The sequence below is a fragment of the Blennius ocellaris genome (genome assembly GCF_963422515.1).
Source record: "Blennius ocellaris genome assembly, chromosome: 22".
In the NCBI taxonomy this organism is placed as follows: domain Eukaryota; kingdom Metazoa; phylum Chordata; class Actinopteri; order Blenniiformes; family Blenniidae; genus Blennius; species Blennius ocellaris.
The window spans coordinates 1,206,347-1,225,872 of record NC_137671.1 but is presented as its reverse complement, the minus strand read 5'-3'; the positions used below and the strand labels follow the sequence as shown (position 1 = coordinate 1,225,872).

At 43.8% G+C, this 19,526-nt stretch overlaps 1 protein-coding gene across 1 annotated transcript; it reads left to right on the top strand.

Moving 5' to 3' along the window:
- Positions 1-648: 648 nt before the first annotated feature.
- LOC308146624 (uncharacterized protein) lies at positions 649-17,851 on the top strand (the record flags this gene model as incomplete). Its single annotated transcript, XM_080518527.1, has 13 exons — positions 649-750; positions 3,198-3,372; positions 4,225-4,653; positions 5,088-5,383; positions 5,882-5,952; positions 6,689-6,892; positions 7,039-7,584; positions 7,779-7,897; positions 13,400-13,828; positions 14,262-14,557; positions 16,103-16,173; positions 16,965-17,168; positions 17,298-17,851. The coding sequence occupies exons 2-13, from the start codon at positions 3,253-3,255 to the stop codon at positions 17,849-17,851; spliced, it is 3,339 nt and encodes a 1,112-aa protein (XP_080374653.1). The 5' UTR covers positions 649-750; positions 3,198-3,252.
- Positions 17,852-19,526: the final 1,675 nt, after the last annotated feature.

Below are 19,526 nucleotides of genomic sequence, written 5' to 3'. Positions count from 1 at the left end.
TCCTCCTCTTGCTCCTTAAATGCAAGAAATCTGTTGAATATATAAAACCTTTACTATAAAAAAAATTAACTGGTTAAAAAGTATTATTTATATTTGTTTGTGCGCCTTAACATGAGTAAAAGACTGAGTTTCCAAAGAGGAAAGGTTAAAGGTCAATGGTCGTCTGGACTCCATGTCCCTCAGGACAATAAATCAGGCTAAAAGGCTTCCTGTAATTCTGGACCTGAAATTCAACCACCACATTAGGACAATAACTAAATCTGCTGACGACCATCTGGGAATTATTGCAAGAATTAAAGGATTCCTGTCTGGAAATAAGATTCAAAATGAACTTGAACATGTATTTCCCTTGCTGAGACACACTCTTCTCTTAAATCCGGACTTGAAACACTATTATTTGCTCAGTCTTTCAGAAATACATGTCCTCTTGTTTGAGGATTTAACTTTGACTGTGACTTTGCCTTCCCCTGGAGCACAAGAACATGTTGATCACAAACACACCCACTCTATTAACTGCTACCATGACAGTCAGGCTCTTCCTCTTATTTCTTTTTATTGTCGCCCTCGTGACTCAGAGCCATCATTTTATTGGAGTCGTGATGATTAGGTGATTGTTTTTATTTCACCTTTGTGTCCGAGCCAAACTAGTTCGTCCCTCGACTTCATTACATTCATGATCGCTGCCTGGAAGTCTCCAGTGTGACCAGCTTCACGTCTGAATGTTTCCTTTCTAAAAGAACTTCTTCAAAGGTAAGACGCTCTGCATGTTCGTCTCCAGTACTTCTTCTTTTTCTGTTTGTTTCTGCATTAACTGTGGAGAAATAACATGATTTAGTCAAACTTGGGAGTATTGGTCATTCCAAAAATGTCACATTTGACTAAAGTTTAAAACAAAAAGAGTCAAGTAATTCTCTCTCATTCTAAAATAATTGTTTTGGACCACAGTCCAGAAACATCTAGAAACACAATAGTAAACTATCGTTGTACAAGGAATCATTCTAGTTTGGACGGAAACATCAAACAACTGCTGGGATCTCACAACACCACAGAAAGTTTGTTCATTTCTAGGGAAAGACAATTTTCATTTGTCCTGATACGCAGTCATGACGTATGAATTTGGACCCAGGAACGTGAGTGACCATCACATCCAGTGGGGGTTGGGGGTTGGGGGGGGGGGGGGGGGGGCATTTTGTCACTGCAGACCCACGGGATTCCCTCTGCTTTCTGCTCATCTGCTCACAAGACGATTCCCCCCAGGCACTCAGCCAGTCACTGATTGGTTGAAGCTCTCAGAATTCGATACCTTCGAATCCACACATTTGCAACAAAAGCCTACAAAACACGTCTTGCAAGTGAGTCCTGCAGTGACGTTCTCCTGAGAACACTGTAGGAAGAGCTGCCACCCAGCAGCTCCGCTCACCCAGCGTTAGCATACAGCTAACACCAGAGGCCTGCAACCAGGGGCCTTCACTCCTCAACTCCTCTGCTGACCCACCACGAGGGTCAGACCTTCCCCTGGTCCAGAGACCAGCACCCAGAGTCTGATCTCCCATCAACCAAGGAAAACCAACCAGTTCCTCCAGGACGGACCAGGGAAACGACGCCTCACAGAACTTCTTTGTGTTTTCCTCAACCAGCAGGAAAACCATCACAGACCTGAGCGACCAGCTCCTCAGTCTGGACAAAAGGAACAACCAGGAGCTACAAAGAAGGACTCCTGAAACATCAACTTCATCTTCTTCTCCTCAGCCTGCAGAACCAGCAACCACAGTTAGCAGGAGGTGCTAACTACAGGAGAAGACACCAGCTTCCCTCCAGCAGGACAACAACTGAACTCCTTCAAGGAAGTGGGAACAACAACTGGGCTTTACCTGAGATTAGTTAAACCTGATGCTATGATAGAACTGTTTAACTTCATGAAGATGTGTTGGTTCTGTTACAGTGATTGAGTTCTATAGATAATGATATTAGGAGCAGTGATCAACCTGTAAACCAACGTTAGCTCTGCCACAGACACAGGGTCTGCATGCTAATCTTTGCTTTACTAACTAGTTAACTCACAATCCTACACATATCACATCAAAGACAACATCACACAGTAACTGAACACCATCTGACGACTCCTGACGTTTTACAAAACAAGTCTCATTCACATCAAGTCATTCTAGAAATGGTCCTTTAGCAGAGACACACAGGAAGCAGACGCAGAAGCTGTACATAGGTAGTTAGAATCTGTGTTTTATTTGTTTTCATTGTAAATAAATATAATGTTTGGAGTCATACTTGTTGTTTTATTAATGAGTACAAAGGTGAATGAAATGTCGACTCTTCTGTATCAAGAACTCCAAAATCCTTCAAGCTTTACTGTTGATTCTAGTAACTGTATTTAATTTAACTATTAATTCAAATTCCTGATTAACTGTTTAGTATATCTTATAAGACTGATAGAACTGCAGTGGCTATCATTTCCTGTTAAGACGGGTGGAGCTCCGAGGTTCTGATACACATCAGATTACATTTTCAATAACATTATAAATAATTATCTTTGATAATTATTATCGATTGCCAACCATAACATAAATGGTTCCTTATGAGGTAAGAAATCCCCACACAAGTGAATATTTTAACTAAAATGGTACAAATTTCTCTTTCATTATTGGCATCAACTGGAAAAACAAGTTATTTTATTTAAACTTGAAGTTGTCAATTTTACTTTTTTGTATCACTGTGTGTTTTTCCTGTGTCTATATTTTTAATGATTTTATCTCTGCTGTAGTTTTTTTCTGTTTGTAGTGCTGTAGGGCACCTTGTGACTCAAGTTCCTGTGTAAATAAGGTTGTTTTCTGTTCTATTAGTTAAAAAATTTGAATACGTTTGGAAAAAAAGGTAAAGTAATTCTCTCTCGCAGAAATTTATTTTCGAATATGTCCAGTCCAGAAACGTCCAGAAACACTTTTGTAAACTATTGTTGTACAAGGAATCATTCTAGTTTGGAGCAAAACATCATACAAGTGAATATTTGAAGTAAAACGGTACAAAAACTCGTTGACTGTGACGTAGAAAGGTGTGAAAGGAGATTTCTGCAAATGTTTGCCTCATTGTCTCCAGACTTTAAGAACATTGCAGAACGTTGCTCTTGATTAGAAAAGGCTCAAATAAGTCAAACATTGACCTTTCTCTTTGTTTGTGTCTTTCAGCGCAGCAGCAGTGGAAGTAATCAGAGTACTGCTCTGTACCCAGAGACCACCTATCATGGAGGTCAGGCCTCGTCCAAACCTCAGCGCTTTTTCTCTCCCGAAATATGTCCAAGTCTTCCTGCTCTTGACCGTTTGTGTTGTGATCTTCATGGTTTTCTGCACGGACGTTATAGCGGTGAGTTTTCTTCAGTGATTAAAAACAAGGAGGGTGAGGAGGGAGAGAGATTCCTCAATGGCGTGTACGTTTGTGTGAGGCGACGACGCCTCCCTCCATAGAACAGTGATGGAACTGGTTCAGCAACATGCCAACCAACGCCTCATGGAAAAGATAATTTGAAAGTATCAGAGTGAAGCACAGCTGGCGCCTCGCCAACATCTAGAGCTAAACTCACACACAGGTTTTACAGAAACAATAATGTTTAATTGTGTCTCGAAATAGAACAACTCCAGAGGGAAGAAATTATCACGTTTCAACTCCGTTTTCAAGTCATTTCAAGTGAGAATTCATGGGTTCTGTGTTGTTCCAGATCTTCTCTTTGCTATTATCGTCCCATGCTAGCTTGATAAAGCTTTTTTGTTCCAGTGAATGAATATCAGACCGACAACGCCACCTGGTGATTTGCACCCCAAGAAATCCTTGCTAAGTTTATTTCTACTTTAAATAAGGTCACATGGGTTTGAGACACCACAGGCAAATGGTTTGGGTTTAAAACCAATTTAATTAAGCAATACATACCAGGTCCTTCACAGAGTTCCTTCCAGGACAAAGGATGTTTAAGATGGTATCACTTCCACTAACATAAGTTCAAACTGCCAGCTGATCTCCCTGATACCAGTCTACACACACTTTGGCTGTGGACACCAGTCCAAACATTCTGGCCAAAGATCTGTGAAGACTTATCGTGATGCCCCCCCCCCCCCCCCCCCCCCCCCCCCCCAATCCAGTCTCAGGGCTCTGGGCCGGGGGTGGTCCCATTTTTCTTTTACGGTTCTTCATGCACACTTATCAACTTTCTATCGTTTGCAGAATATATCCAAGCCCGTCCTCAACATCTCAGGCCACGTCACCAGCAACCACAGCTTCTGCACCTTTCGACCAATTTCTCCTGAAGAGGCTCTCGAGGAAAAAGCCATACTTGAGTCCCTTGCTTGGCCGAGATACCCGTCCCTGCAACCAAATTATTCCTTGATCAATACAAAAAATCCCGCCTGTGGCAGTTTCACCATTCTGCCAAGAAGAGGAGGAGGAAAGTGGCACATTGGGGATCAGCTTGAGGTCATGATCCAAATACACGACTACCTCTGCCGCCCCAAGAAGTATGGTGGGGACGTTTTACTGGCTCGCCTTCACACTCCTGCTCTGGAGGCCGGTGTGGCAGGACACGTGGTGGATCACCTCAATGGCTCCTACTCTGCTGTGTTCACCCTCCTCTGGGAAGGACGTGCAGAGGTCCAGGTAATTCTGACGTAACCATCGATGTTGTTTTCTCTTTTAGCATCGTGGCCTCACTTGTACCAAGGCTGGTCATTGAACACATGTAAAGCCCAGCAGTTGCCACGTTTCCTGAGTGTCTTTGAAGGAGTCAGTTTGGTGGTTCCTTGGTTTGCAGATAGCATGCTAGTGCTAACTCTGGTTGTTAGCACTTGCTACCACTATGTGAAGAAGAAGAAGAAGAAGCTGGAGAGGTCCTTGCAAATGAATGGATCCTTAAGATGTTACATATAAAGTCATATTCAGACAAAGCAGATAGATTGTTAGACAACTACACATTGGAAGAGCTGCCTATATTGAAAAAGACATGACAGGTGGTTAATACATTTTTCAATATTTTGCGGTTGTACAGAGGACCTCATGGTGAAAACTTTGAACGTCTTCCCCCGTCCTGCCAGGTGACTCTGGTTCACTCCAGCGAGGCAGTTGAAGTTCTGCGCAGGTTGACCGTCCAGCAACCTGATCGGATAAACTTCAAGAGCGTCTTCCGTTCCGGCTCCAAAACCGAGTCCACCACCTGCAACATCTGCCTGCGACCGAGCCGGACGCCGCTGTGCAACTTCACGGACATCCGCACCGGAGAACCATGGTTCTGCCACAAGCCGAAGAATCTTGGCTGCGAGTCCCGGATCGATCATTCCAGAGGAGGATACACACAAAACCTCCGGCTTGACGAAAAGAAGCTCTTTGTATAGTGAGGATGATCGATATATATAGAATATAGACAAACAACACATCTATTGGTTTTTATGTGTTTGTTTTTCAAACAATTTTTTTAAAGAGAATGTTGATTCTTTGCTCTATGACGGTGGTACACAAACCCCACAAACCATAAACTTATTAGATCATTATGTGAACAACTGGTGACCGAAAAATTCTTATAACCCAATGGTAAAATCAAGATATTCTATTTATGTGCACAAAGTAACTGGCAGTATTGGATTGGAACTCTTTCATGTGATTTAGCAATAATAACATGAATCACAGATTCAGTAAGTCTTCTCAACTCTTCACTAAAGTAAATTTTTTATTTTTTTTTTATCACATCATTTTGAGGAAATCCCTTGTCGCTTCTCTTTCCAGAGACTTCAGCTTCTAAAGGGACGTAACTAATTTTCTCTCCTTGTCATACCTTTCAAATGTGGCTCTTCTAGTCTGTAAGTTTCTAACACTTATGTGTGTTTTCCTTCAGTGACGTCAACATGAAAGTCCACATTCGTTCTTCCGGACCATCTGATGTCTTTGTGACATCGAACATAAAAGGTAAAATCCAGGCTTTGATCAAGTACAATATGAAGTATTGGGACATGTGAAACATTTGCAATGTTGTTCTGAAGGTGTCTGTGAAGATTATCATTTCTTGACTCAAAGGAAACTGGAGTCTATTTTTGAAAGGTTTTCCAAAGGCCTCAAAGAGGAGAAACAACCTTAAGAACCTTAATCCAGGCCAGGGGCCTCTTGTGAGGAGAGTCAGAGACTTTCTTGGGATATCCTCACCACTATATCAGTCAGGGGTCTTGCTCAGGGACCCACAGTGGTTCCAGCCACAGTCGGCTCACCAAACTGAAAACCTCAAAGCTCTGGGCCACCACTGGTCCTGAGGTCCCAATGAGGTCCCAATGAGGTCCCAATGACGTCCCAATGGTGTCCCAATGAGGTCCCAATAACGTCCCAATGACGTCCCAATGAGGTCCCAATGAGGTCCCAATGAGGTCCCAATGATGTCCCAATGACGTCCCAATGGTGTCCCAATGAGGTCCCAATGAGGTCCCAATGACGTCCCAATGACGTCCCAATGGTGTCCCAATGAGGTCCCAATGAGGTCCCAATGAGGTCCCAATGACGTCCCAATGAGGTCCCAATGAGGTCCCAATGAGGTCCCAATGAGGTCCCAATGAGGTCCCAATGAGGTCCCAATCAGGGGAAAGGTCAGAGTACACCTTGGACAGATTGATTAATTCAGGTGGAATCTGTTTTTCCGTTCGGCTGCTTTTTTCAGATGAACCCATGTCGACGTTGAGCAGCGTGAGGTGGACACCTTCTGGTTTTTACTACCGAGGCGCGTGGCGATCACTCAGTGGAACCGCGGTTCAGGACTTCAGCCCCGAGCAGATGACTCAGTGTCTGAAAGGCAAGCAGGTCCACTTGTATGGAGACTCCACCATCCGGCAGTGGTTTGAATACCTGAATGAGGTATTACCAAGTGAGTAACAGGACACGAACTGCCAGTTCAATGACTCGGTGGAAACGGAGCCATGGAGAACGTTGTTGTAAAAAAGGAGCCTTTGTGTTGCCATTTCAACTCGTGTTTAACCAGTTTTTAATCAGCGCTCTTTGTTTTGATGTCAGATATTAGGAAGTTTGACCTGCACACCAAGAAACAGGCCGGACCCTTCATGGCCCTGGATCACACCAACAACATCATGGTGACGTTCCGCTGCCACGCCCCTCCTATCTTCTTTGGGAGCTTCATGGCCAGTCAGGTGCGTTACATCGCCAACGAGCTGGACGGTCTTGCCGGAGGCAGGGACACCGTCATCGTTTTTGGCATATGGTCGCACTTCAGCACTTTCCCCATGGAGGTCTACATCCGACGGGTGATGAGCATCCGCGGGGCGGTCGTACGGCTGCTGGCCAGAGCCCCAGAGACTCTGGTCATCATCCGGACCGCTAACGTCAAAGCTCTGTCGCTCTTCGAGACGCTGACCAACAGCGACTGGTACTCGATGCAGCGTGACAAGGCGCTCAGAGCCGTGTTCAGAGGTGTGGACGTCCGACTGGTGGACGCCTGGGAGATGACGGTCGCCCACCACCTGCCTCACAACCTCCACCCAGAACCCCCCATCATTAAAAACATGATCAATGTGATTCTATCATATACATGTCCAGAGCAAGGCAGCTGAATGCACACAGTTTTGTACGAAGTTTTGAACTCATAAAAATTAAGGCTGTATGATTTTGTGTGCTGGAGGTGGTGGTGTTGGGGGGGGGGTCTTTGTATTTTGGCTTTTAATGTGTTTTATTTCTAACATGCACTGCAAATATCTTTGTGCTACATTAAACATAATTCAAAGTGATTTGATGTGCAGAAGAAGGATTTACTGTCGTGGAGCAGCGAGGAATCCACGGGACGATCCAGGACACCTACCCCCTACGGCGGTTCACCCTGTGCCGTCGAAGAAGACGACATCTGACCCCGAGGGAAAAGGTGCAAGACCTCCCCTCCACCTCATCAGCAACCCATCCATCGGATCAAGATGAGAGCGAGGTGAAAGCGCTCCTCTCCAACAAGTGGTGTTCCAAACCACCTCCGCAAACTTCCCTCTGGTGTCAGAGGTCAAAAGGGGGATTAAAGGATGGTGTGTCTCACGTATCTGCTCAGGGCTCTTCTGCTTTGATGGTTTCCAGAACAGACAAGGGGTGACGGCTGAGCCCGAGATCTCGCATTGTGCTTATCGTCTGCACAACAACAAAACTCTAACTGCAACTGTTTCTTTGTCATTTTTAATGAACACGCAGGAATTTAGACAGAAATTCCAAAACTACCGACTTGGGGAACACTGGAAACTACCAAATTGGGTGAACACTGGAAATTATGGACTTGGGGAAACACTAGAAACTACCGACTCGGGGAACACTGGAAACTACCGACTCGGGGAACATTCTATAATTGTATAAATGTCAGAATACAAGCTGAAGTGTTATCAGCAGGAGTTATTGAATTGCAGCAGTTTATAATTAACAGATGGTCCATGTAAACTGGTCACAGACATTCGCAGCCTTCTACTGCCACCTGCTGTCTGCAGGCTGCTACTGCACAATACTTTTTATTCTATATGCTGATTGTATTTCAAATGATATGATTAGAAAACCGAATATCATGAAGGTTTCACTATATTTTACCTGAACAAACATTATGTCTCATGTTTACGTTTTAAAAAAAAAAAAGACTTTTATCTCTAAAATATCTTGAGATTGTAAAAGAGGGGAAAATTCTTATTATAATTTCATCCTTCCTGTGCTTCTGTAAAGATTTGCTGGTGGATTCTCCTCCTCTTGCTCCTTAAATGCAAGAAATCTGTTGAATATATAAAACCTTTACTATAAAAAAAATTAACTGGTTAAAAAGTATTATTTATATTTGTTTGTGCGCCTTAACATGAGTAAAAGACTGAGTTTCCAAAGAGGAAAGGTTAAAGGTCAATGGTCGTCTGGACTCCATGTCCCTCAGGACAATAAATCAGGCTGAAAGGCTTCCTGTAATTCTGGACCTGAAATTCAACCACCACATTAGGACAATAACTAAATCTGCTGACGACCATCTGGGAATTATTGCAAGAATTAAAGGATTCCTGTCTGGAAATAAGATTCAAAATGAACTTGAACATGTATTTCCCTTGCTGAGACACACTCTTCTCTTAAATCCGGACTTGAAACACTATTATTTGCTCAGTCTTTCAGAAATACATGTCCTCTTGTTTGAGGATTTAACTTTGACTGTGACTTTGCCTTCCCCTGGAGCACAAGAACATGTTGATCACAAACACACCCACTCTATTAACTGCTACCATGACAGTCAGGCTCTTCCTCTTATTTCTTTTTATTGTCGCCCTCGTGACTCAGAGCCATCATTTTATTGGAGTCGTGATGATTAGGTGATTGTTTTTATTTCACCTTTGTGTCCGAGCCAAACTAGTTCGTCCCTCGACTTCATTACATTCATGATCGCTGCCTGGAAGTCTCCAGTGTGACCAGCTTCACGTCTGAATGTTTCCTTTCTAAATGAACTTCTTCAAAGGTAAGACGCTCTGCATGTTCGTCTCCAGTACTTCTTCTTTTTCTGTTTGTTTCTGCATTAACTGTGGAGAAATAACATGATTTAGTCAAACTTGGGAGTATTGGTCATTCCAAAAATGTCACATTTGACTAAAGTTTAAAACAAAAAGAGTCAAGTAATTCTCTCTCATTCTAAAATAATTGTTTTGGACCACAGTCCAGAAACATCTAGAAACACAATAGTAAACTATCGTTGTACAAGGAATCATTCTAGTTTGGACGGAAACATCAAACAACTGCTGGGATCTCACAACACCACAGAAAGTTTGTTCATTTCTAGGGAAAGACAATTTTCATTTGTCCTGATACGCAGTCATGACGTATGAATTTGGACCCAGGAACGTGAGTGACCATCACATCCAGTGGGGGTTGGGGGTTGGGGGGGGGGGGGGGGGGGGGGGGGGGGCATTTTGTCACTGCAGACCCACGGGATTCCCTCTGCTTTCTGCTCATCTGCTCACAAGACGATTCCCCCCAGGCACTCAGCCAGTCACTGATTGGTTGAAGCTCTCAGAATTCGATACCTTCGAATCCACACATTTGCAACAAAAGCCTACAAAACACGTCTTGCAAGTGAGTCCTGCAGTGACGTTCTCCTGAGAACACTGTAGGAAGAGCTGCCACCCAGCAGCTCCGCTCACCTAGCGTTAGCATACAGCTAACACCAGAGGCCTGCAACCAGGGGCCTTCACTCCTCAACTCCTCTGCTGACCCACCACGAGGGTCAGACCTTCCCCTGGTCCAGAGACCAGCACCCAGAGTCTGATCTCCCATCAACCAAGGAAAACCAACCGGTTCCTCCAGGACGGACCAGGGAAACGACGCCTCACAGAACTTCTTTGTGTTTTCCTCAACCAGCAGGAAAACCATCACAGACCTGAGCGACCAGCTCCTCAGTCTGGACAAAAGGAACAACCAGGAGCTACAAAGAAGGACTCCTGAAACATCAACTTCATCTTCTTCTCCTCAGCCTGCAGAACCAGCAACCACAGTTAGCAGGAGGTGCTAACTACAGGAGAAGACACCAGCTTCCCTCCAGCAGGACAACAACTGAACTCCTTCAAGGAAGTGGGAACAACAACTGGGCTTTACCTGAGATTAGTTAAACCTGATGCTATGATAGAACTGTTTAACTTCATGAAGATGTGTTGGTTCTGTTACAGTGATTGAGTTCTATAGATAATGATATTAGGAGCAGTTATCAACCTGTAAACCAACGTTAGCTCTGCCACAGACACAGGGTCTGCATGCTAATCTTTGCTTTACTAACTAGTTAACTCACAATCCTACCCATATCACATCAAAGACAACATCACACAGTAACTGAACACCATCTGACGACTCCTGACGTTTTACAAAACAAGTCTCATTCACATCAAGTCATTCTAGAAATGGTCCTTTAGCAGAGACACACAGGAAGCAGACGCAGAAGCTGTACATAGGTAGTTAGAATCTGTGTTTTATTTGTTTTCATTGTAAATAAATATAATGTTTGGAGTCATACTTGTTGTTTTATTAATGAGTACAAAGGAGAATGAAATGTCGACTCTTCTGTATCAAGAACTCCAAAATCCTTCAAGCTTTACTGTTGATTCTAGTAACTGTATTTAATTTAACTATTAATTCAAATTCCTGATTAACTGTTTAGTATATCTTATAAGACTGATAGAACTGCAGTGGCTATCATTTCCTGTTAAGACAGGTGGAGCTCCGAGGTTCTGATACACATCAGATTACATTTTCAATAACATTATAAATAATTATCTTTGATAATTATTATCGATTGCCAACCATAACATAAATGGTTCCTTATGAGGTAAGAAATCCCCACACAAGTGAATATTTTAACTAAAATGGTACAAATTTCTCTTTCATTATTGGCATCAACTGGAAAAACAAGTTATTTTATTTAAACTTGAAGTTGTCAATTTTACTTTTTTGTATCACTGTGTGTTTTTCCTGTGTCTATATTTTTAATGATTTTATCTCTGCTGTAGTTTTTTTCTGTTTGTAGTGCTGTAGGGCACCTTGTGACTCAAGTTCCTGTGTAAATAAGGTTGTTTTCTGTTCTATTAGTTAAAAAATTTGAATACGTTTGGAAAAAAAGGTAAAGTAATTCTCTCTCGCAGAAATTTATTTTCGAATATGTCCAGTCCAGAAACGTCCAGAAACACTTTTGTAAACTATTGTTGTACAAGGAATCATTCTAGTTTGGAGCAAAACATCATACAAGTGAATATTTGAAGTAAAACGGTACAAAAACTCGTTGACTGTGACGTAGAAAGGTGTGAAAGGAGATTTCTGCAAATGTTTGCCTCATTGTCTCCAGACTTTAAGAACATTGCAGAACGTTGCTCTTGATTAGAAAAGGCTCAAATAAGTCAAACATTGACCTTTCTCTTTGTTTGCGTCTTTCAGCGCAGCAGCAGTGGAAGTAATCAGAGTACTGCTCTGTACCCAGAGACCACCTATCATGGAGGTCAGGCCTCGTCCAAACCTCGGCGCTTTTTCTCTCCCGAAATATGTCCAAGTCTTCCTGCTCTTGACCGTTTGTGTTGTGATCTTCATGGTTTTCTGCACGGACGTTATAGCGGTGAGTTTTCTTCAGTGATTAAAAACAAGGAGGGTGAGGAGGGAGAGAGATTCCTCAATGGCGTGTACGTTTGTGTGAGGCGACGACGCCTCCCTCCATAGAACAGTGATGGAACTGGTTCAGCAACATGCCAACCAACGCCTCATGGAAAAGATAATTTGAAAGTATCAGAGTGAAGCACAGCTGGCGCCTCGCCAACATCTAGAGTTAAACTCACACACAGATTTTACAGAAACAATAATGTTTAATTGTGTCTCGAAATAGAACAACTCCAGAGGGAAGAAATTATCACGTTTCAACTCCGTTTTCAAGTCATTTCAAGTGAGAATTCATGGGTTCTGTGTTGTTCCAGATCTTCTCTTTGCTATTATCGTCCCATGCTAGCTTGATAAAGCTTTTTTGTTCCAGTGAATGAATATCAGACCGACAACGCCACCTGGTGATTTGCACAACAAGAAATCCTCGCTAAGTTTATTTCTACTTTAAATAAGGTCACACGGGTTTGAGACACCACAGGCAAGATGGTTTGAGTTTAAAACCAATTTAATTAAGCAATACATGCCAGGTCCTTCACAGAGTTCCTTCCAGGACAAAGGATGTTTAAGATGGTCTCACTTCCACTAACATAAGTTCAAACTACCAGCTGATCTCCCTGATACCAGTCTACACACACTTTGGCTGTGGACACCAGTCCAAACATTCTGGCCAAAGATCTGTGAAGACTTATCGTGATAGCCCCCCCCCCCCCCCCCCCCCCCCACCACCACCACCACCACCACCACCACCACCACCAAGATGTCAACTTTCTATCATTTGCAGAATAAGTCCAAGCCCGTCATCAACATCCCTGAATATGTCCTTTCTAAAAGAACTTCTTCAAAGGTAAGACGCTCTGCGTGTTCGTCTCCAGTACTCTGTTGAACTGCTTCTTCTTCTTCTTCTTTTTTGCATTAACTGTGGAGAAATAACATATTTTAGTCAAACTTGGGAGTATTGGTCATTCCAAAAATGTCACATTTGAATAAACTTTAAAACAAAAAGAGTCAAGTAATTCTGTCTCATTCTAAAACATTTTTTTAGGTCACAGTCCAGAAACATCCAGAAACACAAAAGTAAACTATCGTTGTACTTTGGCAGTGGACATTCTGGCCAAAGATCTGTGAAGATCCCCCCCCCCCCCATGCAGTCTCAGGGCTCTGGGCCGGGGGTGGTTCCGTTTTGTTTTCTTTTACGGTTCTTCATTTACATCTTGCACACTTATCAACTTTTTATCGTTTGCAGAATATATCCAAGCCCGTCCTCAACATCCCAGGCCACGTCACCAGCAACCCCAGCTTCTGCACCTTTCGACCAATTTCTCCTGAAGAGGCTCTCGAGGAAAAAGCCATACTTGAGTCCCTTGCTTGGCCGAGATATCCGTCCCTGCAACCACATTATTCCTTGATCAATACCAAAAATCCCGCCTGTGGCAGTTTCACCATTCTCCCAAGAAGAGGAGGAGGAAAGTGGCACATTGGGGATCAGCTTGAGGTCATGATCCAAATACACGACTACCTCTGCCGCCCCAAGAAGTATGGTGGGGACGTTTTACTGGCTCGCCTTCACACTCCTGCTCTGGAGGCCGGTGTGGCAGGACACGTGGTGGATCACCTCAATGGCTCCTACTCTGCTGTGTTCACCCTCCTCTGGGAAGGACGTGCAGAGGTCCAGGTAATTCTGACGTAACCATCGATGTTGTTTTCTCTTTTAGCATCGTGGCCTCACTTGTACCAAGGCTGGTCATTGAACACATGTAAAGCCCAGCAGTTGCCACGTTTCATGAGTGTCTTTGAAGGAGTCAGTTTGGGGGTTCCTTGGTTTGCAGATAGCATGCTAGTGCTAATCTGGTTGCTAGCACTTGCTACCACTATGTGAAGAAGAAGAAGAAGTAGCTGGGGAGGTCCTTGCAAATGAATGGATCCTTAAGATGTTACATATAAAGTCATATTCAGACAAAGCAGATAGATTGTTAGACAACTACACATTGGAAGAGCTGCCTATATTGATAAAGACATGACAGGTGGTTAATACATCTTTCAATATTTTGCTGTTGTACAGAGGACCTCATGGTGAAAACTTTGAACGTCTTCTCCCGTCCTGCCAGGTGACTCTGGTTCACTCCAGCGAGGCAGTTGAAGTTCTGCGCAGGTTGACCGTCCAACAACCCGATCGGGTAAACTTCAAGAGCGTCTTCCGTTCCGGCTCCAAAACCGAGTCCACCACCTGCAACGTCTGCCTGCGACCGAGCCGGACGCCGCTGTGCAACTTCACGGACGTCCGCACCGGAGAACCGTGGTTCTGCCACAAGCCGAAGAATCTTGGCTGTGAGTCCCGGATCGATCATTGCAAAGGAGAATACACACAAAACCTCCGGCTTGATGAAGAGAAGCTCTTTGTAAGGTGAGGATTATCAATATAATACACATAATAAAAACCCAAAATTCAGTGTCTCAATAAATTGGAAGATTGTGGAAAAGTTCTGTTTCGGAAAGTGATGGTGTCACACCCTAATCACCTAGTGAACTCAAAACACCTGCAAAGGTTTCCTGAGCCTTGAAATGGTCTCTCAGTATGGGTCAGTAGGCTACACAATCATGGGGAAGACCGCAGCCTTGGGAGGATTGTCAAGCAAAATGGGTTCAAGACTTTGGGGGAGCTTTACAAGGAGTGGACTGAGGCTGGAGTCAGAGCACCAAGAGCCGCTCCGCACTGACCAATCGTAGACATGGGGTACAATTGGGGCATCCCTGGTGTCAAGCCACTCCTGAACCTGGGCTGTGGAGAAAAAGAACTGGACTGTTGCTCAGTGGTCCAAAGTCCTAAATGTTACATATCATTTGGAAATCAAGTCCAGTGTGAAGTTTCTGCAGTCTGTGATGATTTGTGCTGCCATGTCCTCTGCTGGTGTCGCTCCACTGTGTTTTCTGAAGTCCACAGTCAACGCAGCATCTCGCAGGAAACTTTAGAGCACTTCATGCTGTCCTCTGCTGACGAGCTTTACGGAGATGTTGATTTCGTGTTCTAGCAGGACTTTGCACCTGCCCACACTGCCAAAGGTACCAGAAGCTGGTCCAATGGCCGTGGCGTTACTCTGCCTGATTGGCCAGCAAACTGGCCTGACCTGAACCCCAGAGAGAATCTCTGGGACAATGTCAAGAGGAAGACACAAGACCCAACAATACAGATAACCTGAAGGCTGCTATCAAAGCAACCTGGACTTCCATTACACCTGAGCAGTGCCACAGGTTGATGGCGTCCGGACCATGCCGCTAAGATGCAGTCATTCATACAAAAGGAGGCGCAACCAAGTATTGAGTGCATAGAAATCAACATACGTTTCAGAAGAGACACTGAATTCTGGGTTTTCACGATCTGTAAGCCATTATCATCAACATTCCAAGAAATAAAGGCTTGAAATATTTCCTTCTGTGTGTCATGAGCCTCTGTCACATATGGGTTTGACTTTCTGAAATGAGTGACAATAAATATTGAACATTTTCATGATATTGAAATTGTTTGAGATGCACCTGGAAAGAGAATGTTGATTCTTTGCTCTATGACGGTGGTACACAAACACCACAAACCATAAACTTATTAGATCATTATGTGAACAACTGGTGACCGAACAATTCTTATAACCCAATGGCAAAATCAAGATACTCTATTTATGTGCATAAAGTTACTGGCAGTATTGGATTGGAACTCTTTCATGTGATTTAGCAATAATAACATGAATCACAGATTCAGTAAGTCTTCTCAACTCTTCACTAAAGTAAATAAAAACATTTTTTTAATCACATCATTTTGAGGAAATCCCTTGTTGCTTCTCTTTCCAGAGACTTCAGCTTCTAAAGGGACGTAACTAATTTTCTCTCCTTGTCATACCTTTCAAATGTGGCTCTTCTAGTCTGTAAGTTTATAACACTTATGTGTGTTTTCCTTCAGTGACGTCAACATGAAAGTCCACATTCATTCTTCCGGACCATCTGATGTCAACGTGACGGTGAACATAAAAGGTAAAGTCCAGGCTTTGATCAAGTACAATATGAAGTATTGGGAAATGTGAAACATTTGCAATGTTGTTCTGAAGGTGTCTGTGAAGATTCTCATTTCTTGACTCAAAGGAAACTGGAGTCTATTTTTGAAAGGTTTTCCAAAGGCCTCAAAGAGGAGAAACAACCTTAAGAACCTTAATCCAGGCCAGGGGCCTCTTGTGAGGAGAGTCAGAGACTTTCTTGGGATATCCTCACCACTATATCAGTCAGGGGTCTTGCTCAGGGACCCACAGTGGTTCCAGCCACAGTCGGCTCACCAAACTGAAAACCTCAAAGCTCCGGGCCACCACTGGTCCTGAGGTCCCAATGACGTCCCAATGAGGTCCCAATGACGTCCCAATAACGTCCCAATGAGGTCCCAATGACGTCCCAATAACGTCCCAATGACGTCCCAATGAGGTCCCAATGAGGTCCCAATGAGGTCCCAATGACGTCCCAATGAGGTCCCAATGAGGTCCCAATGACGTCCCAATGAGGTCCCAATGAGGACCCAATGACGTCCCAATGAGGTCCCAATGAGGTCCCAATGAGGTCCCAATGACGTCCCAATGAGGTCCCAATGAGGTCCCAATGACGTCCCAATGAGGTCCCAATGAGGTCCCAATGACGTCCCAATGGTGTCCCAATGAGGTCCCAATGAGGTCCCAATGAGGTCCCAATGAGGTCCCAATGAGGGGAAAGGTCAGAGTACACCTTGGACAGATTGATTAATTCAGGTGGAATCTGTTTTTCCGTTCGGCTGCTTTTTTCAGATGAACCCATGTCGACGTTGGGCAGCGTGAGGTGGACACCTTCTGGTTTTTACTACCGAGGCGCGTGGCGATCACTCAGTGGAACCGCGGTTCGGGACTTCAGCCCCGAGCAGATGACTCAGTGTCTGAAAGGCAAGCAGGTCCACTTGTATGGAGACTCCACCATCCGGCAGTGGTTTGAATACCTGCTTGAGGTACTACCAAGTGAGTAACATGACACGAACTGCCAGTTCAATGACTCGGTGGAAACGGAGCCATGGAGAACGTTGTTGTAAAAAAGGAGCCTTTGTGTTGCCATTTCAACTCGTGTTTAACCCGTTATTTTGATCTCAGATGTCAATAAGTTTGACCTACACACCCAGGACCAGACCGGACCCTTCATGGCCCTGGATCAAACCAACAACATCGTGGTGACGTTCCACTGCCACGGCCCTCCTATCCGCTTTGGTAGATCCATGACCAGTGAGGTGCGTTACATCGCCAACGAGCTGGACGGTTTTTCTGGAGGCAGGGACACCGTCATCGTCGTCGGCATATGGTCGCACTTCAGCACTTTCCCCATGGAGGTCTACATCCGACGGGTGATGAGCATCCGCGGGGCGGTCGTACGGCTGCTGGCCAGAGCCCCAGAGACTCTGGTCGTCATCCGGACCGCTAACGTCAAAGCTCTTTGGCTCTACGAGACGCTGACCAACAGCGACTGGTACTCGATGCAGCGTGACAAGGCGCTCAGAGCCGTGTTCAGGGGTGTGGACGTCCGACTGGTGGACGCCTGGGAGATGACGGTCGCCCACCACCTGCCTCACAACATCCACCCAGAACCCCCCATCATTAAAAACATGATCAACGTGCTTTTATCATATACATGTCCAGAGCAAGGCAGCTGAATGCACACAGTTTTGTACGAAGTTTTGTACTCATAAAAATGAAGGTTGTATGATTTTGTGTGGTGGAGGTGGTGGTGTTGGGGGGGGGGGGGGTCTTTGTAGTTTGGCTTTTAATGTGTTTTCTTTCTAACATGTACTGCAAATATCTTTGTGCTACATTAAACATAGTTCAAAGTGATTTGATGTGCAGAAGAAGGATTTACTGTCGTGGAGCAGCGAGGAATCCACGGGACGATCCAGGCGGAGGTCAAGAATGGTTAAAAAACACAAAGTAGAAACATGAGGGGAAAAAAACAAAGAATGCTGGATGTCTTAACAAGACGTTTTCCATTTTCACTTGAAAAAGGCCCTCAGCTTCCTGATTTCATCCGACGGCGCTGGCGGTTGTTTGTTGTCCAACGGTCAATTTTCGGAAAAGACGGCTGAAAAAATAGCGGACATGTTGCTCAAAGCCTCTTTTTCACTCCAAAAAATGAAGCTTGAGATTTTATTGATTAAAAAAAAAAAAGAAGAAGCATTTGATAACATAAATCATGAAATATGAATGAATAAATTGGAGAAGTATGAAGTCAGAGGAGTTGTATTGAGTTGGATGAGAAGCTATTTAGAGAACAGGGAACAGTTTGTGAACACGGGAGACTTTTACTCTCAAATTGTGTGCGGCGTCCCTCAGGGATCAGTGCTCGGACCCAAACTGTTTATTCTGTACATCAATGACGTCCGATAATTTACAGATGGTCCATGTAAACTGGTCACAGACATTCGCAGCCTTCTACTGCCACCTGCTGTCTGCAGGCTGCTACTGCACAATACTTTTTATTCTATATGCTGATTGTATTTCAAATGATTTGATTAGAAAACCGAATATCATGAAGGTTTCACTATATTTTACCTGAACAAACATTATGTCTCATGTTTACGTTTTTTTTTTTTTAAATGACTTTTATCTCTAAAATATCTTGAGATTGTAAAAGTGGGGAAAATTCTTATTATAATTTCATCCTTCCTGTGCTTCTGTAAAGATTTGCTGGTGGATTCTCCTCCTCTTGCTCCTTAAATGCAAGAAATCTGTTGAATATATAAAACCTTTACTATAAAAAAAATTAACTGGTTAAAAAGTATTATTTATATTTGTTTGTGCGCCTTAATATGAGTAAAAAACTGAGTTTCCAAAGAGGAAAGGTAAAAGGTCAATGGTCGTCTGGACTCCATGTCCCTCAGGACAATAAATCAGGCTAAAAGGCTTCCTGTAATTCTGGACCTGAAATTCAACCACCACATTAGGACAATAACTAAATCTGCTGATGACCATCTGGGAATTATTGCAAGAATTAAAGGATTCCTGTCTGGAAAGAAGATTCAAATGAACTTGAACATGTATTTCCCTTGCTGAGACACACTCTTCTCTTAAATCCGGACTTGAAACACTATTATTTGCTCAGTCTTTCAGAAATACATGTCCTCTTGTTTGAGGATTTAACTTTGACTGTGACTTTTCCTTCCCCTTGGAGCACAACAACATATAGGTCACAAACACACCCACTCTATAAACCGCTACCATAACAGTCAGGCCCTTCCTTTTTTTCTTTACATTGTCGCCCTCGTGACTCAGAGCCATCATTTTATTGGAGTCGTGATGATTAGATATGCATGTTCTCATTTCACCTTTGTGTCC